Source organism: Leptonotus elevatus, chromosome 18 (assembly GCF_054856555.1).
Source record: "Leptonotus elevatus isolate MCC_2025b chromosome 18, RoL_Lele_1.0, whole genome shotgun sequence".
NCBI lineage: Eukaryota > Metazoa > Chordata > Actinopteri > Syngnathiformes > Syngnathidae > Leptonotus > Leptonotus elevatus.
The window spans coordinates 16,179,934-16,200,053 of record NC_141256.1 but is presented as its reverse complement, the minus strand read 5'-3'; the positions used below and the strand labels follow the sequence as shown (position 1 = coordinate 16,200,053).

General features: G+C 43.4%; 1 protein-coding gene and 1 non-coding gene across 2 annotated transcripts; one reads left to right on the top strand and one right to left on the bottom strand.

Annotated features, from left to right (window-relative positions):
• Window position 1: 1 nt before the first annotated feature.
• On the bottom strand, window positions 2-20,061 carry LOC147158896 (voltage-gated delayed rectifier potassium channel KCNH5-like). The gene is made up of 12 exons (XM_086060968.1): window positions 19,940-20,061; window positions 18,863-18,986; window positions 17,649-17,755; window positions 17,419-17,547; window positions 15,099-15,214; window positions 13,922-14,314; window positions 13,749-13,841; window positions 12,691-13,120; window positions 8,215-8,414; window positions 7,889-8,141; window positions 5,995-6,191; window positions 2-3,229 (listed from the first exon to the last, which is right to left on the bottom strand). Exons 1-12 carry the CDS (start codon window positions 20,010-20,012, stop codon window positions 2,297-2,299), a joined length of 3,048 nt encoding a protein of 1,015 aa, XP_085917094.1. The 5' UTR covers window positions 20,013-20,061; the 3' UTR covers window positions 2-2,296.
• Window positions 18,702-18,774, top strand: trnat-ugu (transfer RNA threonine (anticodon UGU)). Its single transcript has one exon. It is a non-coding gene; the product is annotated as a tRNA-Thr (tRNA).
• Window positions 20,062-20,120: the final 59 nt, after the last annotated feature.

The window sequence follows — 20,120 nt, the reverse complement described above, 5'->3', positions numbered from 1 at the left end:
GTAGATAATAGAACCAAAATCAGCTCATCTAAAAAGTAAATAAAGATTGATCACATTTAGAACGTATGTGAGCACAAAAAAACTAATTGCAAGCATTAAGTATATAGGAATTTGTGTTTGAATTGTATTTTTTTCTTGTCATATTACCTTATTATTGGCATAAATAAGAAACAATACTACTTTCTTGACCTATTTAACTCAAGTGACAATATCTCTGCAAAGTTGAAAGTAAAGAGACAAAACAGCAGGTGGTGGGCAGGCATCTTTGTTTTGTTTTTTCCCCTGTTCTTCACATCGGTGTCAAAAGCTTCCCTCGATGCATGCAAAGGCCTTTTTACAAATCTACAGTTTGTACAACAATGTAGTGGAGAGGTCACATGCTTACAAAGATTGATTGTCACACAAAAAGAAGAAGCGGGATTTACCCAAATGACAAAAATCACGCTCAGATTTGCACATTACGATTCCAGTATTCCCTTTTGAACCGGATGCATATCGCCCTCCATTCTCACACTGGAATTCAACCCACAATTGAAAACTACCTGAGCATTGCACGCAATTGAGTCATCATTGCATCAAACCATGAGTAATAATAATAATAATAATAATAATAATAAACACAATAGCATTCACTTTATTGCAGCCACATCTCTGCTTTGCATGCGTATGGCAACTAATAATTGTTCTTAGAGGTACGTAAGGGAAACACATCCTGCACTTATTGCATCGTTATTATCATTGTCAGGCCAAGGTTAGTTAAGAAAAAACATTCAGAATTGGAAAAAAAAAAATTGTTAACTGAAATCAAAACTGACACTGGATTGTCTGTTCACAAAAGTAATTAAAACAAGCTAGCTGTTAGCTTTTGTATCGACTGAATTAAACGGACAAGACGAAGTTTAAAAAACGAAACCGAGCATTACAAAAATAACATTGTAACGCTCTCAAAATTTAACATAAGAGACATAACAAAAAAAAAATAAAAAATAAATTCTTGCCTTGGATTGGCCGCATGGTAACAGATTATGAGCGGGATTCATCGACAGCGCATCACTGAGGTTTTAGTCACGTGTAAGGCACCAATGCTGACTCCAAAGGGAGTTTCTAGTTTCTGTTTTCTTTTCATTAAGAAGCCTTGAAGCGGGACGGGAGCCGTCGACCTCAGCAGTTCCACGCCACATTCCCGACAGACGAGCATGTGGACGAACGCCCTCGTTAGCACGTTGCGCGCTCGGCCAAGCACATTAACCTTACTTGGTGGAAAATCTGTTACAGTGCAATTTTAATCCGATTGCAGACACATTATTTGCTCTTTTCGCTTGCACTGACCAATCACGGCCAACAGATGGAGCCTGAGTTTGTTATTTAGGGCCACCGTAGTTCCTGGTTAGTATTTAAAATTGTGAAAAATCACACCGTGTTCTGCTCAACTCTCAATCAAATGACTAGTCCTGGAAAAATAACAAGATGTTTGTTGCCAAAGCAAAATAGGAAAGCAGCACAGTAATTGGTGTCAAGGAAGTATATTGAAGTGAAACATCTCGACTTATGGACACGCTTTATATGTCGGGGGAGGAGCTAAGTTTAGCCTGAGCTGTTGAAGTCGTGGACAGTCTTTGCCACAAAAAAATCTAATCGTGAGTGAGGCTTTTATTTTGAAAGGTAATGTAAGAAGTGTAATACCAAAAGATGGCACCGCTTCTCACTGTTTGAAGCTTCTCCAATCACTTCAACATAATTCCTGGGCACCAAGCAGAGGTGGCTAATCCAGGTCCAGAAAGTAAAAACCCTGCCACAGTTTGGCTTTAGCCATTAATGCTAGCTAGCTAGCTAGCTAGCTCCCTAGCAGGTAAACGATCACCATGGGAGCTAGTTAGGGAGCGAGATAGCTAGTAGAAACCCTGCTACAGTTTGGCTTTAGCCCCAGGTGCTAGCTAGCTAGCTCCCTAGCAGGTAAACGAGCACCATGGGAGCTAGCTAGCTAGCTAGCACCTGGGGCTAAAGCCAAACTTTGGCAGAGGTTTTTGTTTACTTTCTGGACCCGGATTTGCCACCTCTGGCACCAAGATGCCGCAAGATGATGACTACTTTAGGGAGAGAGCTTTTGTTGCCATCGAGTGTGTGAACACTACAGTATTGTATCGGTAAAATCCCTGTTTGCAATCCTTTAGTCACAGCGTCTTTTTTTCCATGCAGTGTTTTCCGAACGTTTCTTTGGCAGGCCGGCTAGCGAACGCTTCCCGGCGATTAATGTTTGTACGCTAGTCGAGGACTCAAGTTTGTAACCCGACTCCCATCAAAAGGGCCCGTGGTCTTTCGCGAGTCGAAGCGAGGCGGCGACAGAGTCCTGGTTCTTGAACCTGGGCCTGGGTGAGGACGTGGGCGGCAGCGAGAGTCTCCTTTTGGCAGAGAGCAGCCGGAGGACCTCGCCCACCTGAGCCTCCAGCACGGCCAGCCGGCCGCCCAGCGCCCGGATGTCGGCCTTCAGCTCCAGCTTGGCATCGTACAGCGCGGCCTGCAGGAGGTCCCGCTCGGGCCCGCCGGCGCCGAACGGGTTCCGCTCCATGGGGCTGCGCTCCATGGGGCTGCGCTCGAAGGAGCTCCTGGAGTCTCCGACCCGGTCGATGCGCAGGTCGCTCTTGGTGATGCCGCTGTCGCACGAGTCCGTTTTATGGAGGGCGCTGGCTTCTCCGCCGTTGGCGCCGCCCCCCGCGGGCCCCGCCTCCCCGCCATCACCCGGCGTCAGGTTCTTGTTGGCTGCTATTTGCTCCGCCGACTGGGATCCTTTTGTCCAACCCTGCACCTTCTCTGGCGGCTTCTCCTGCTCTCCCACAGAAGGGGGAGGCGCAGTTGAAGTGGCGTTTTTAAATTTCGCCCACCCTCTAGCCCCTCCCCTGCGAGCGGCAGGGGCCCCGGGCCCCTCTCTGCTGAGCCCCTGGCTCAGTGGCTTCTCCGCGCAAGGCGTCGGTCGAGACCCCGCGGCATCCGCGGTGCAGTTTTGTTCCGACTTGTCGGGTTGGCCGCGAGTTGCGTTGGCGCGCGGCGGCTCCTCCTGCGCGCAGTTGTGGTCGAGGTACGGGGACGCTTCTGCGGCCGTCTGGCCGTCCCTCTGCTGCCGGAACCTCTGGAAGAGCTTGCGGACCGGGTGGTCGTCGGGAATGGAGAGCGCCACCTCGTTCCTCTGGCGCTCCTGCTCGCGCTTCACGTCGGCAATCTTTCGAAAGATCACCTGCAAAAAAAAACAAAAACGAATTTATTAAACAAATGGTGAGAAAATATTGTGCAATAAACGCAAGCGCATTCTTTTAGCCGCGCTGCTAATCTCTGTCCCTTAACATCAGAGTGGCATATGATTGGCCAAACAGTCAGCAGTCCAGGGCTGGACCGGCCATCTCGACCGGTGGGCTGGCGACGAGGGATAGACCGATAATCGGCTTATCAGCGCCGATATTGGGCATTTTGACGAATATGGGTAGCGACCTTTTTTTTCTAAATCTGACGGCCAATAAAAGGCAAAGCTAAAACCATTTTAATCTCAGGGAACTATTTGTTTACATTTTCAGTTAACTTTATAAGAGATGCTGGTGAACCTGGGAACTTCAGAACGTGTTCTTTTTAAGACGTGCTGATAACCTTGGGATCTGACGTATGACGTATATTGTTTAAGATTAAAATAAAAAAATAATTATACATTTTGAAATGTCTGAAAATTTGTTCAATCAGCATTAATGCTTCAAGACATTGCAAGTCAAGATTGGCATTTGTATTTAAAAAAAATCTTGATGCCAATATTTATTTTATTTTTATTTTTTTACTGAAAATGAATATCAACTTCAAATATCAGTTGACTACTAATAATCGGCATCAGTATCGGCCCTGAAAAAAACATTGGTTTATCTTTACTGGCGACTTTTGGGACCGTTTCGGTGTTATTTAATTATTTTTTTCCTCCATTTTACACCAAGAGACCGACTGACAAAAGGGAGCAGCTCATTAATCCATCTACAATATAGACAGTAAATTAAACCATTCAACATGCCAGGGCCGATTTTTTTTTGTGCCTGTTCAACCCAATTTGTAATTTAAAAAAAAATAATATATATATATATATATATATATTTTTTTTTTTTGATTTGCATAACCATGCACCATTGGAAATAATAGTAATAAAACTTCTCATTCTGAACTATATAGTACAGTGTTTACATTGTCGCTGGGTAAAAAACAGACGACACTCTTAACTGGAAAGGAGCGCGAGTCAGCAAGAATTGGCTGCCAGTGCTCGGTGCATACAGTTGATATCATTTCACTAATGCGTTTTCAACCAGCACAGCACTTTTGAGCGTGAATGTAGAATTTTTGTTGTTGTTGTTGTTCAAAAGCATTAAAGCGAAGCTAAGCATTTGCATTTGGCTGAAATATTCAAAAGCAGCTGAAAGCCGCAATGCCCTGGGGGAGGCCCTTAATGGAACTGTGACGCAATCATGGAGGCAACGCTTGTCTGAAGTCGGAGCCAAAACATGCAAAAAAAAAATTGGGGCGGGGAGTCAAACATCACTTGACCTTCATGAACAAATGTTGGCAGTGTTCGTATTGGTACATCATCTTGAAATTAACTTGTCATGCGGAATCCTCAATTAAAGGGGGAGTCCTCAAGTTACGGCGGAGTTCCGTTCCTACGCTGGCGATGTAACAACGATTTCCTCGTTAAAGTCAAAATTTACATTAAAATACTTTGTACAAAAAATAAATAAAAATAAACATCTTAGCGCGACCCGAAAGACGCCTGAACCAATAATTTGTGTTTCCGTACGGACATTAATTGCTGATGGACGGCAGAGCGGAGAGCTAATTCAAGCTTAAACACGGAAACGTGACGCGCCTGATGGCGAGTCGACCGACTGATGGACGTCCTTTGCTGGAGGTAACAACAACACAACTTTAAATAACTTTAAAATGCCGTGATTACTGTGGGAAATTGATGAAAAAGACGGCGCTACGGACGAGGCGCGTAAAGTCGAAACGACGAAGGTTGCGTGCGACGTACCTCGAGGACTCCCTTTGTACGTTAAGTCGGGGTAGATGCCACGGACTTACGACTTCCGGGTTTTACACATCAGCGCCGTTTCCGTTCCAACACTCGCACGTCCAACCGCGCGCTCCCGCTCATCGGCGACGGGGCCGCGCAACCCAGGGATACAAAGGCGGAAGCGCAAGTACTGGGACACCGCCCACACGTCGCAAGTCCCGCCTCCTCCGTGGCATATTGTCCATTCGCTTCTGACTCAGGCGAGGCAATTATTTTCTATGTTTTAGACGATTCAAACGAGTAGTTTAACATTTTTTTCCCCAGTATAGTTATTACAACATTTTAAAACACACTTTTAAACATGTTTGAACATATACAAATAGCAAGCATAAAATGTATATAAAATACAAATTGTTGTGTCTTGCGTCCATAAATGCGCCGGAGAGTCTGCGCGAGTGTCGGGGACGTGAGCTGTGGCTGACAGCAGCTTCTGCTGTTCCAAATAAAGAGCTGGAAAGTGTGTCGCCACCGTGACGTCAGCTATTATATAAACGATATGAATGAAATAATTCATGTTATTTCTTTCCTATGGGGATATAATGTATGCGAACAAGCCGGTAGAACTCTTAATGTGACTAATGTGTAAATTCAGGAGAAGCCCTTTTAAATATGTATTCCATTTTATTTGCATCGTTAACGTTGCCGCTTCAGTAATGCCATAAATGGGTTCAGTGGCGATGAAGGTGCGAGGGCGCCAGGCCACCACTGAAGGTGGGACGTTATTTTCTTTGACGACAAAAAAACTATTATGAAAACATTTTTAATATAATAAAGATATTTTATAAGTTCATACACCTAATGACCATCAAAAATCTTATTATGGACAATAAAACCATGTAAAAAAAAAAAAGATTTAGTCTCAATTAAAAACCAATAAAATGATAGGGGGGGGGGGGGGGGGTTACCCGTTTTCTCAGGTTGCAGGTGAGAATGAGGTTGCGCGAGAAGGAGTTGGCGAAGGCCGTGTAGAACTCCAGCACCCGCATCAGCGCGTCTCGCCGGATCACGTGCAGGTCGCAGTAGGTCAGCGCGCGCACGTTGGCGCACGCTCGCGCCATCGTGCTCTCTTTCCAGAAGACGTCGCCGAACACGTCGCCTTTACCTACACAACAACGGCACAATCATTAGTCATGGAAAGTCTTGCGAGTACAAAAAAAAAGTTCTTACTTTCATGTCCGAAAATAACCCCCCAAAAATATGCCTTGGATCAGATATGTTTTCCTTTTACCACTTTATAGTATAACTACTTCCTGCAATGGCACTATTGCCAATGTGCTTATCAGCTGTTTATTGAACGGCAGTAAAACACATGAACTCAATGAGTACATTCAAGCAGGTGATGCGCTTGGCAACAGACACTCACTCAGAACGTCATAGAACGAGTCGTTAGCAACCGCTAGCTGTTGTTTGCTGTCATTTAACAGTTGTCAGTGCTCATTAGCCGTCATTAATTACCGTTTGCTATCATTATCTTTCATTAGAGATTACAAGCAGCTGCTAGCGGTCGTTAGCTGCCCAAGGTCAAAAGCAGTCCATGATTGTCAGTGGTTAACGGTAACTAATGGTTGTTAGCTGTCATTAGCGATTGACAGCAGTTGTTAGTGGTCACTTGTGGTTGTTCGCGGCCATTAGCAGTCCTTAGTCATCATTAGCAGTCATTAATTACTGTTAGCTATCATTATCTGTCATTAGAAATCACAAGCAGATGCTAGCGGTCGTTAGCTGACGTTAGCTGCTCAAGGGTCAAAAGCAGTCAATCGTGATTGTCTGTGGTTAACAGTTACTTATGGTTGTTAGCTGTCGTTAGCGATTAGCGCTCGTTAGATGACGTTAGCTGCTCATTGTCTAAAGCAGTCATTCATGATTGTCAGTGGTTAACGGTAACTAATGGTTGTTAGCTGTCATTAGCGATTGACAGCAGTTGTTAGTGGTCACTTGTGGTTGTTAGCGGCCATTAGCAGTCCTTAGTCATCATTAGCAGTCATTAATTACTGTTAGCTATCATTATCTGTCATTAGAAATCACAAGCAGATGCTAGCGGTCGTTAGCTGATGGTAGCTGCTCAAGGTCAAAAGCAGTCAATCGTGATTGTCTGTGGTTAACAGTTACTTATGGTTGTTAGCTGTCGTTAGCGATTAGCGCTCGTTAGATTACGTTAGCTGCTCGTTGTCTAAAGCAGTCATTCATGATTGTCAGTGGTTAACGGTAACTAATGGTTGTTAGCTGTCATTAGCGATTGACAGCAGTTGTTAGTGGTCACTTGTGGTTGTTAGCGGCCATTAGCAGTCCTTAGTCATCATTAGCAGTCATTAATTACTGTTAGCTATCATTATCTGTCATTAGAAATCACAAGCAGATGCTAGCGGTCGTTAGCTGATGTTAGCTGCTCAAGGTCAAAAGCAGTCAATCGTGATTGTCTGTGGTTAACAGTTACTTATGGTTGTTAGCTGTCGTTAGCGATTAGCGCTCGTTAGATGACGTTAGCTGCTCAAGGTCAAAAGCAGTCAATCGTGATTGTCTGTGGTTAACAGTTACTAATGGTTGTTAGCGGTCGTTAACCATTTTTTGCCTTGTGTCCTTTCGTCCGTGTTTGGGGTCACTTGTCGTTGTTAGCGGACTTTCATGGTCATTAGCGGTTAGTCGCTGATTAATTATGTAATCAAATGTATTTGATATCATTTTATTTTATGGCTTATGCAAAATGAATTTGAAATGATATCCGTGTGTTTTTAAAAAATCTCGACAATCCTAAACATTTCGTCGCCGTCCATCTCGCGTCGCCGTCGTCACAGTTCTCACCAAGTATGGCGATGACCTCATCGTCCTGGATGACCTCAAGCGAGCCGGAGACGACGAAGCAGAGCGTGTCGACGCTCTCGCCGACGTGGAAGATGAGGTCGCCGGGCGCGCAGTGCGTGGTCTGGAACTCCACGGCCAGCGAGCGCAGGCAGCCGTCGCTGGCCAGGCGGAAGGCCGGGTGGTCGTTGAACACCTGGCGGTTGAGGTGCACGCAGATGTCCGCTCGCATGTCTTTGGGGCAGATGGACAACACCTGGAAAAGGGGGTGGAGTCAAGTTGGGCCACTGGAAAGTCAACGCGTAATCAATGAGAGTAACGAATGGTACCTTGTCTGTGTCGATGCCTTTAGACATGGCCCAAGTGGAGACGATGAAGTCCATGACGCGCTCGCTGAGGCCTTTGGGGACCTGGTAGAGTTTGAGGAAGTCGCGCACGTTGTTCAGCATCTCGTGGTAGCGGTTGGTGTTGGTGTACATCTGCTGAAAGATGGTGGTCACGTTTCCGAAGATGGTGGCGTACAGCAGCGCTGGAAAGGTACATGCGTGCGTCACACGCTGTCTTAAAAAAAAACAATTTCTATCGTATAAAATTCAAATATTTAATCAAACCTCTACAGTTAGCTAGCTAGCTAGTTATGCTAACACCCTGAAAATGCATCTTCCCTGGATGCCATCATTTACACAATAGCTCAATATTGTTCTTTAAATTCCCAAATGTGTTTTCTGTTATTCAAGCGACCATATTATGTTGGAACGCAAAGCATTGTGGGCAGTAAACAAGGCGAGTCAACGTTAAACATTTTTTGACAATAATGTGTTATATGTGACCTCACTCGTCTAAACATGACATTCTGATGAATATTACATTTGTGGAATCGGAGTCCTGCGGCAAAATCCAGCCATTTTTGTCCATCTCAGGGGGCGGCCATTTTGCCATCACAGCTGCTTAGGCAACAGCCAATCAAAGCTCACCTGTTTTCTGAAGCTGCGCTGTGATTGGTTGTTACCTGAAACCTGAGAAACATTAACGTTATCATCAGTTGACGGCAAAATGGCCGCCACGAGATGGATAAATATGGCTGGCACGAACGCTATATTAACCAGAATAGCATATTTAGACGAGTGGGGCTGCATAGAACATATTATTGTCCAAAAAATACAAAATTGGGTTGACTTCCTCTTTAACTAATTCATTGCACAATTTTCCATAGTTAATTTTCCCTTTTAAAGGCTAACGGGGGAATTTTAAAGCGTATTCTTTGAGAGACAGGGAAAATAAAGACAGGGGAGCCAGTGTTAGTCTATTTTATTGTTTTCTGTAATGTACATGCAAATGTCAATCAGAAGAGGGCCCAAGATGGAGCCTTGGGGTACTCCACATGTAATATTTTGGTCTGCTGAAATGTAAAGTTACCTATCACTTTTCTTTAAGTAGGAAACAGCACTTTGTTTGTAACCCCCCCCCCCCCCCCCCCCCACACACACACACACACACCCACCTCGATCCAACAACTGAGTTAGCACACACCACAATCACAGCGAGAACACAACAAGCGGTGTATATTATCATTCATAATGCACGGTGGCCATGCGAGCAGTCCTGGCTGCCTGCGGTGACCTCAAAGAGTCAGTCAGCGTCTCTAATGGGGCGCGTGGAAGCAGTCAAGGGGAAAGAGGTTAGGATGCATATCCAGCGAGATGGCCGCCCGCCTCGCTCGCCCGCCCGCCTCGCTCGCTCGCCAACTACTGTACACCGACCGCGCGCGCCGCGGCCTCGGGGCGCAACGCTCCCTTTCTGGCCGGCCTCGCATAATCACCGTATCCATAGCAGGACATTTATTGGTGGTAATTGTACCCCGCGCCAAATGCGGACCACGCAGGAGAGTTTCCGTGATTTCGCGATAGCGCCGCCGGCGCACTGGTGGCGTTGTTCTCGAGGGGAGGCGGCGGCGTGGGGGGTGCAAAAGCTCCAAGCGCGACTGTCACTTTGCGTCGCCCTCACTGTTGTTAGTGCATCACTTTACATGATGCTGCGCAGGAGGCAGCCAAAGGTTGCCGCAGAGACGCCAGTGGCTGAGGTGCGAAGGCGTCCGGCAAACGAGATGAGCAACTTTCAATATTGGGGGAAGAAAAAAAAAAAATCAGGGTAGCATCAGTATAACAAAATCGCCTATTTGAGATTCAGATTGAGATGTTTTCGTTTACCCTGACGTGACGTGTGTGTTTATTTTATTTTAAACTTCACATTTCTCATATTTACATTCATACCATTCTGATCATATCGATCAGAACTTCAACAACAAAAAAAAAGGACAAAATTGCAAGTTTTCATTTAATACATGAGTAACTTTGTTTAATACATATTTAATTTTAAAAGCTATGATACACTGGATCAGTTCAATTTAATTTAATTTATTTCCTATCTTTTATTATTTATTTATTATTATTTATATTTCTTATTTTTAATATTTACTTCCTATAAAAAATACAAACTGAGAATAATAAGAATAATTTTTTTTTTTTTTTATTGCTTTGGATCAAATGTATTTTATTCATTGACAAACTTGAGCATTCATGTTTGAAAAAACAGCAATGATCAAGTGTTCTGACAATGCATCAATTTTAATTCAAAAATGATAATATTTATAGTATAATAATAATAGTTCACAATTTCATTTTAAAAAGCCATGAAGTTCAATTTCATGTAATTTCTTTCCTTTAAAAAAAATACATATATTTATTATTTTATTCTTTATATTTCTTACTTTAAATATCATTTGCTTCCAATAAAAATACAAACTGAGTATTATTATTATTATTATTATTTAAAAAATTGCACTGGATCTAATTGATTTAATTCCTTCGGAAATTTTACTTGACAAACTTGAGCATTCTTATTATTTGAAAGCAGCAACGATCAACCGTTTTCACGCGGCATCAATTTCAATTTAATGTATGTCCAAAAATGATTTAACATATCTGGCTGAGCACTGTAAAAAAAAAAAGAATGCTACTAATTAAACAAAAATATGATTGCATTAATCCATTCATCGATCTTAATTTTGTCTCCTAACATTTTCATTATAATAAAACCACACTTTTACACTGGATCAATTTCATTCGATGACATTTGCAGTTCAGGGAACCTCGGCAGTGCTCAGTGCCACGCTTTTTGAAATCGGCACTTCAAACACAATTCCATGCCATGTCATTTTCAACCGTGTGGTTTTTTTTTCTCCAATGTACACAAAGTGGTGGTCTCTATAGTGGTGGGCGGTGACGTCCGCCGCCCCCCAAGCCCCCCCCGCTGAGAGCTTCCCGCAGAAGCCACACGTGTGCTCGACATGTCACTTTTCATCAGGGAAGCGCGCTCGCTCCCTGTTCGGCTACGTGACTGCGGCTTCAATGGCGACACCAGCCCAGTGTTGCCCGACTGTCCATTTATTATCTAACACTGACATGGAGTTGGGATCCGGATAGAAGTGTGGGAGACAATTTCATTTGGCCTTTTTTTTGGCCATTTCTGTCATCATTTCCCAGTTGGGTGGAATTAGCGGCAATCCATATTCATGCCAATTAAAATGCATTGATTTTTTTTTTTTTTTTTTTTACCCCAAAAATTCTTCAAAAATGGATATATACGTACTCCGCGGAAATGGAGCAAATATTTTGCACTGGATATAAATAAATAAATAAATATAAATAAATAAATAATAAAATAGGAAATACATTAAATGAAATTGTGAACCATCTGTATGATAAATGTTTGTAAAATAAAATAAAAAATAATCATAATAATGGAAAAATGAAATAAAATGACAGTTACTCATGTATTAAATGAAAACTTGCAATTTTGTCTCTTTTTAAAAAAAAAAAATCTGCCAACCAATCTGTATGATAAATGTTTGTCTAAAATAATGACAACCTGAAAATCTCTTCTTCTTCTTTTTTTTTCAATGTTGAAAGTTGTTCATCTTGTTTGCTGAAAGTTTTTGTACCTCAGCTAAGGAATTAAATAAATTAGATCAGTGGAATTTTTTTTAAAAGAATAATAATACTCAGTTTGTTCTTTTTTTTATAGGAAGTAAATAATATTAAAAATAAAAATATATAAAGAATAAAATAATAGCTAAATAATAAAAATAGAAAATAAATCAAATATAATTGAACTGATCCAATGAGTCATAGCTTTTTAAAATTAAATGAAATTGTGAACCATCTATATGATAAATGTTTGTAAAATTTAATGTAAAAAAATAAAATAATTACTCATGTATTAAATGAAAACTTGCAATTGTGTCTTCTGCAAATCTCTGGGTGGTGGGTCCACTGTACAGTAGTCCATCATTTATAGATGAAAGTAGCATTGATATACTTATTTTATTATTTATATACATTGAGGCTTTATGCACAATAATACTATTACAAAATATGCATGGGAGGTGCAGGTATTCTTTTTGTCCACATGGGGTCGCCATCCGTACGTTCCACATTGCAGTATCTGTGACTTTGAATGTGTTTGGCTTTAAAAGGCCAAGCCTGGCCTGTTGAGTGACTTGAAAGTCAGCGAATCACAGCGTCGAGTCGACTGGCCGTCAACTAGCGATGCCGTTAGCCGCTTTTGTATACTTAAGTGACTCGGCGTTATTTGCGGTTGTGTAAAAATGTGCTTGTGACGTGTTTATCTGGTTGCTGTTTGCTAATGCATTCGAACTAGCAAGGATGGGCTACGAGGCTATTTAGCTCGCCCCGCCAGCCGCGGGTATCTCGAGTGAAGTCACCCAACGTGAGTAGCGTACTTACATCCCACCATCATCATGGCCACGGAGAAGATCTTCTCCCCGTCGGTGGTGGGCGCGATGTTGCCGAACCCGATGGTGGTGAGGCTGGTCATGGTGAAGTAGAGGGAGGAAATGTAGAGCGTGTCCTTGTTGGGGCCGCCCTCCCACTGGCCCGTGCCGCTGGCGTTGTAGCGGTACGGCGTGCCGATGCTCAGGGCCAGCTGGCAGAGCCAGCTGTCGGTCTTGATGGTGTTGGTGGCCTCGTCGATGACCTCGTGGTCGCCGATGCTGTACCAGATGCAGGCCAGCCAGTGGGCCACCAGGCCGAAGACGCACACCAGCAGGACCAGCACGGCCGCGCCGTACTCCAGGTAGTGGTCCAGCTTGCGAGCCACGCGGCCCAAACGCAGCAGGCGGATCACCTTCAGCGAGCTGAACAGGCTGCTCAGGCCCTGCGGGTAGGAAAAGTCGACACGCCCCCTCTTCAAATGCCCCGTTTTTTGGCATGGCGACCGTAAACATTTCTTGACAATAATGTATCTTTTTTAAAAAAAAAAATTTTTTATACAATAATGTATCTGACCTCACAGTCGGATTAATATTACATTTGTGGAATATGAGTTATGAAGCAAAATCCTGATATTTTTTATCCATCTCAGGCGGCGGCCATTTTGCCACTTGCTATCAACTGAAGATGACATCACAGTTTGTGAGTGATTGGTGATTGGTTGTTGGTTGTCTTCAGTCGACAGCAGGTGACAAAATGGCCGCCCCCGGAGATGGATACAAATATCTGGCTTTTGCGTCATAACTCCTATTCCACAAATGTCATATTAATCAGAATGTCATGTTTTTGAATGTCAAAAAAAAAAAAATAATAATAATAATAAAAATAATAAAAGAGCAATGATGATGACATTTCCGAATGAACAATACTGAGCTCTTAAAGAAAAAAAAAAAAAGAAAGAATGTCATGCTTAGACTCGTGAGGTCACACATTATTGTCAAGAAATGTTTAACGTTGAATTCCCCTTTTAAAAGTGCATAAGGCTTCCCAACGTCATAGCGAAAGTCGCTTACCGGCAGCACCGAGTCCTCGACCCTGGTGCTGTTCCTGTGGAAGTTTGAGTCGCCGCGAGGATGACTCGCTGGGGACGAAGGCATGACGAAGTCCTTCCAAAGGAAAAAGATCAAGCGCAAAACGTTTCAGCGGGCGCCGCCCGGAATCGCGCGAGAACACCGTGAAAACCGACCTCTTCGAAATGCTCAAAGGCGTTGATGATGTCGTAGGGCAGACACGACAGCAGGTCGATGACGAACCACGTCTTGACGTAGTTCATGCGGATGAGCCTGGCGTCGGAGATGACCTCGCCGGCGGGGCCCACGAAGGTGGTGTGGAAGTTGAGCACGATGTCCACCAGGAAGATGACGTCCACGATGCTGTCCAGCACCAGCCACGCCAGGTTGTTCTGCCGGGTGCGGAAGGACACGTTGTAGGGCACCATGATGGCCGTGTAGAAGGTGAGGATGAGGATGACCCAGTCCCAGGTGGTCTTGAAGGTGCAGTAGTGCAGGATGATGTGCGGCGGCGTTTTGGGGGCTTCCTGCTTGTATTGGGGGAGGATGTCCGAGCCCAGCTGGAGGGCCTGACGTCGGCGACACAAAATCCACATTTGAATTAGTCGGACAAGAAGAAGCGGCTTAAGAAAGTGTTCCTTTAGTTTTAGGTAGTTGTGCTGGACGAAAATTGCTAAAAAAAAAAAAAAAAAAAAAAACGCACAAAAACACCACCACTGTTTTCTAGAGCAGCAGATACAAAGAAAACAGCAGAGGCCCCACAATTGAACCCTGTGGCACACCATACCTTCCGTTATAACCTACACATGAATTCAATTCGCACATATTCATCCGACCACTTTCTTTTTTTGCTCAATTAGCAAGTAAAAACATTTTTTATTTTTAGAATAAAAAATTAAAATTGTAATCGTAATTGATCGCATGACTTCAATAGTTAACTCATGATTAATCGCACATTTTATATCTGTTCTAAGTGTACAATAAAATATTTTTTAATCTAAATTTTAACTCTTGTTAAAGTGGGAAAAAATGTAAACTAATAGAAATATGGCAGCATCTGTTTGTCATTGCTACAGTAATTTCATAATAATTCATAAAACTGAGGTAAAATAAATAAATAAAAATAAAAAGATGTACTGTACTGTAAAAATGTGATATATAAAAGTGTGATATTGATTTGTGTTGAGGTCATTTTTTTTGCCACTAGATGGCATAATTGCATTTGTAAGATGTTGGTGACAAAACAAGAAAAAACTTACAGCCAGACAACCCTGAACGTAACGATTGTCGTTTTGAAACGTATCCTCAGCGAGTCACGAAATTGTGTACGCATTTTGCCATTTCGTTGCCCACCTCTGCCAATCTGGACGGCTTGTGGCTGACCTCCGTCTTGCTCAGCGGCGCCATCTGCTGGACCAGATTGCGATTGTTGGTTAGCGCTCGCGTCAGCCTGGCGAATTTTGTCCATCCTGAACACAAACAAACCCCCCAAAAAACGTGACAAATTTGAATGAATAAATGTAATAAATATCAACAAAAAAAATCATGAAATAATTACATAAACTACCAGTTTGTCTTTTTTATTTTATATTGTTTTATTTTTTATCGTTATTGTATTTGATCTTGTTAATTTAAATATTTTTTTCTATTTAAAAGGATGTTTGTATATATTTGTTCTAAGAAAAATGCTATACTAACAACTTCATTAATTTCGTAATGAAAAAAATCTTCCAAAATGTGATATTAAAAATATGTTAATAATGAAAGAGAAACCAAAATAAATTCAGTTCTGCGTTTTATTTGTCATTCACGTGTGTCCTCATGTGGTCCGACTCTTGTTTCTGCTTCATGTATGCAAGGGGGGGGGGGGTTGGGGTTCTTCATGGCCCGCTCAAGGCCCCCGGGACAACGTGGCACTCTGTGCGGACGCACGGTCGCCACTGCTCGCTGACCCGCACCCGCAACACCTGGCCAGCTGGACGCGGCCTCGCCTGTCGCATTGGCGAAGCCGACGCGGCTCTCGGGTGGAAAAGCCGTCCGGCGTTTCGTCCCCGTTCTTCAGAACCGCTTGAAGGAACCCCGAACGCGCTTGAGCCGGCGATTCGGCACACTTCATCCGTCCAAGCTTCCATTCGTTCATCATCCGACCTTCCTTCCATAAAACCTTCGTCAGCCATCATCCTTCATTCCATCCATCCATCCCTCTATCCTTCCTTCTTTGTTCATCCATCCTTCATTCCATCCATCCATCCATCCCTCTATCCTTCCTTCTTTGTTCATCCATCCTTCATTCCATCCATCCCTCTATCCTTCCTTCTTTGTTCATCCATCCTTCATTCCATCCATCCATTAATCCCTCTATCCTTCCTTCTTTGTTCATCCATCCTTCATTCCATCCATCCATCCATCCCTCTATCCTTCCTTCTTTGTTCATCCATCCTTCATTCCATCCATCCATCCATCCATCCCTCTATCCTTCCTTCTTTGTTCATCCATCCTTCATTCCATCCATCCATCCATCCCTCTATCCTTCCTTCTTTGTTCATCCATCCTTCATTCCATCCATCCCTCTATCCTTCCTTCTTTGTTCATCCATCCTTCATTCCATCCATCCATCCATCCCTCTATCCTTCCTTCTTTGTTCATCCATCCTTCATTCCATCCATCCATCCCTCTATCCTTCCTTCTTTGTTCATCCATCCTTCATTCCATCCATCCATCCATCCCTCTATCCTTCCTTCTTTGTTCATCCATCCTTCATTCCAGCTATCCATCCCTCTATCCTTCCTTCTTTGTTCATCCATCCTTCATTCCATCCATCCATCCCTCTATCCTTCCTTCTTTGTTCATCCATCCTTCATTCCATCCATCCATCCATCCCTCTATCCTTCCTTCTTTGTTCATCCATCCTTCATTCCATCCATCCATCCATCCCTCTATCCTTCCTTCTTTGTTCATCCATCCTTCATTCTATCCTTCCTTCTTTGTTCATCCATCCTTCATTCCATCCATCCATCCATCCCTCTATCCTTCCTTCTTTGTTCATCCATCCTTCATTCCAGCCATCCATCCCTCTATCCTTCCTTCTTTGTTCATCCATCCTTCATTCCATCCATCCATCCCTCTATCCTTCCTTCTTTGTTCATCCATCCTTCATTCCATCCATCCATCCATCCCTCTATCCTTCCTTCTTTGTTCATCCATCCTTCATTCCATCCATCCATCCATCCCTCTATCCTTCCTTCTTTGTTCATCCATCCTTCATTCCATCCATCCATCCATCCCTCTATCCTTCCTTCTTTGTTCATCCATCCTTCATTCCATCCATCCATCCATCCCTCTATCCTTCCTTCTTTGTTCATCCATCCTTCATTCCATCCATCCATCCCTCTATCCTTCCTTCTTTGTTCATCCATCCTTCATTCCATCCATCCATCCATCCCTCTATCCTTCCTTCTTTGTTCATCCATCCTTCATTCCATCCATCCATCCATCCCTCTATCCTTCCTTCTTTGTTCATCCATCCTTCATTCCATCCATCCATCATCTTCCCTTCCATCATTTCATTGTCCGGCAATCTATCAACTGTCCGGCTATTTTCCATATCTGATATCTGAAAAAGGGCCTGCAGGCCATTCCTTTGGTTTTTGTCGACACGCGGCGGGCGTCCCACCTCGCGCGGCGTCGTCCTCGATGGGCTGCTTGAAGAGCGTGATGTCCCGGAAGGTGCAGAGGAAAAGCACCACCTTGTCGTTCTCGTTGCGAATGGGCGCCACCTGCATGTAAAGCCAGATGGGCGTTCCTTCCGACGCACACAAGACGGGACACACAAAATGAGGAGGAGGTCCGAGTGTGCGCGCGCGCGACATGATTTGAGAGCTCGAACCGCGAGGCGGGGCTTACTGCTTTTGGTGTAGAGCAGCACCTCGTAGAAGTTGGACTCGTAGCCGTCGAAGGTTTGCCGGATGTTGTCGATGGTCGTCTTGTCCGTCAGGTCGCCGTACATGAAGCTTAAAAGACAAACGCCACTAATTATTCTCCCGTCGTGCGCTTGACTGACTTTAATCCGGAAAACATGCGTCCGTCATCTTTTTCCCTCCTTTTTTTTCCATCATCCCATCCATCAATCATCTATCATCAATCCATCCATCAGCCTTTCATCTGTCCATCAATTCATCCATCCATTTTTCCATTATCCATCAACCAACCTTTCTTTCTATCCTTCATTCCATTCATCCATCCATTCATCATCCATCGGTTCATTCATCATCCATCCATCTATTCCTCCAGTCATCCCTCCATCCTACCCTTCATCCATCCATCCTTCCATCCATCATCCTTTCATCTGTTCATCAATTCATTCATCGATTTTTCCATTATCCATCGACCAACCTTCCTTCCTTTTATCCATCTTTCTATCCTTCATTAATCCATCCTTCCATCTGTCCATTAATTGCCCCAGTCATCCCTCCATCCTATCCTTCATCCATCCATCCATCATCTATCCATCTATTCTTCCAGTCATCCCTCCATCCTACCCTTCATCCATCCTTCCATCCATCATCCTTTCATCTGTTCATCAATTCATTCATCCATTTTTCCATTATCCATCGACCAACCTTCCTTTTATCCATCTTTCTATCCTTCATTCCATCCATCCTTCCATCTGTCCATTAATTGCCCCAGTCATCCCTCCATCCTATCCTTCATCCATCCATCATCTATCCATCTATTCTTCCTTTAGCCATTATTTCTTCCATCCATTGAAACATACTTCCATAAATCAACCAACTTTCCCTCCCTCCATCCTTCATTCCCTCTTTGCATCCATCCATCCACCCTGCCAACCATCTTCCTGCCTGTCTTCCTTTATTCCTTCCAACTATCAGTCCATCAATACATCTATTAGTCTTCCCTCCATCATACCCTTCATCCATCCATCCATTTCTAACCCAAGGCCTCGTAGCTCAGTGGTCAGATCGCTGGTCTTGTAAACCAGCGGCCGTGAGTTCGATTCTCACTGGGGCCTCAATCCTTTCATCTTTAACAGCAGCCCCCCCCCCCAAAAAAAACCTCCACCAAATATGTAAATGCTTTCACAATGTGGCTACATATACTTGCACGTGCTGCTCCTGTGCATGACCTCGGCTCTGTGGAAGCCGGACAGCTTGCAGAATCCATCGTTGCTGTACACCACCGGCCACTCCACAATCTGCGCATTTCCCAACAAGAAGCTGGTTTCTGAAGAAGAAGAAAAAAAAATCTAAAAAAATGTGCCTTTTCTACTTGATGACATATAGTTTGTAGTGAAATCGGTCTCATGTCCGTGGAATTATTCATTCTATAACATGCTAATTATTAACACTCCGATAATCAACATGTATAATTGAAACAAACTGCAAAAAAAAAAAAAAAAAGCATGAAAATGCATTAAAATTTCAAGCAGCAATAATAGTTGTTGATAAAATGTTTATGCCGCAGCCTCGGCCTTGATTAAAAATGCACGAGGAGCTGCAAAAGTTCTCAAGCAAGGAAATCTTTAGGAGTGGAAAAAGCAGTCGTCCTAATGACTTTGGACGTTTCAGGGGGGGGAAAAAACACTTTAGGCTGGCGTGCGCTTGCTTGAAAATACTCGGCGCTAATTCAACAAACGTGTTTTGTTCCGTACTCATCGGCATAAATGTCATTGACTGTGGAGAAGTGAACTTTTTAAAAGAAATGTTGCCACAAATGTGTATTGAGACAAAAATATTGACCACCAATACTTTTTGCAGTACATAGTGTTTTTCAAGCTTATTCTATAGAGTAAAACCCTTTTTTCCCGGGATGGTTGTAAAGATATGTATCACTCAGCACTAATGCGGCCACTACCGAGAGATCAAATAGCAGCAAGTGCATTTAAGATGGCACAAGCCAACATATACTGGAGGCCTCTTAAAGTAAGTGGATGATCGCTGCATGCGCGTATAATGAGAATGCATTTTATCCCCCACCTTATGGAAATATCATTACGGTCACCCTCCAGTCTCAAAAACAATTGTCATTTACCCCACAAAAAAAAATTTGCTGTTTGTCAAGCAAAATGTTTTCTTACAAAAAATATACAATAATAATGTATTTACTTTAAAGCTTGTACAAAAGTGTTGCATCCTCTTGACTTTGTAAAAAAAAACTAAAAACTAAATGCAACTCACCACTGGAGCGTCTGACAATATTCTCCAAGAAGGTGTTTTGCGGGGCCACCAGTCCTCTCTTGCCCCCGTGCATGGTGCAGGCTTCAGGGCGGAGACTTGGCGCTGCTCGCCACTGTGGATGCTGAAGCTGGCATCGACTTAACAAGCCTCAACACTCAAGTGGCAGCGCTGGATACAAGTT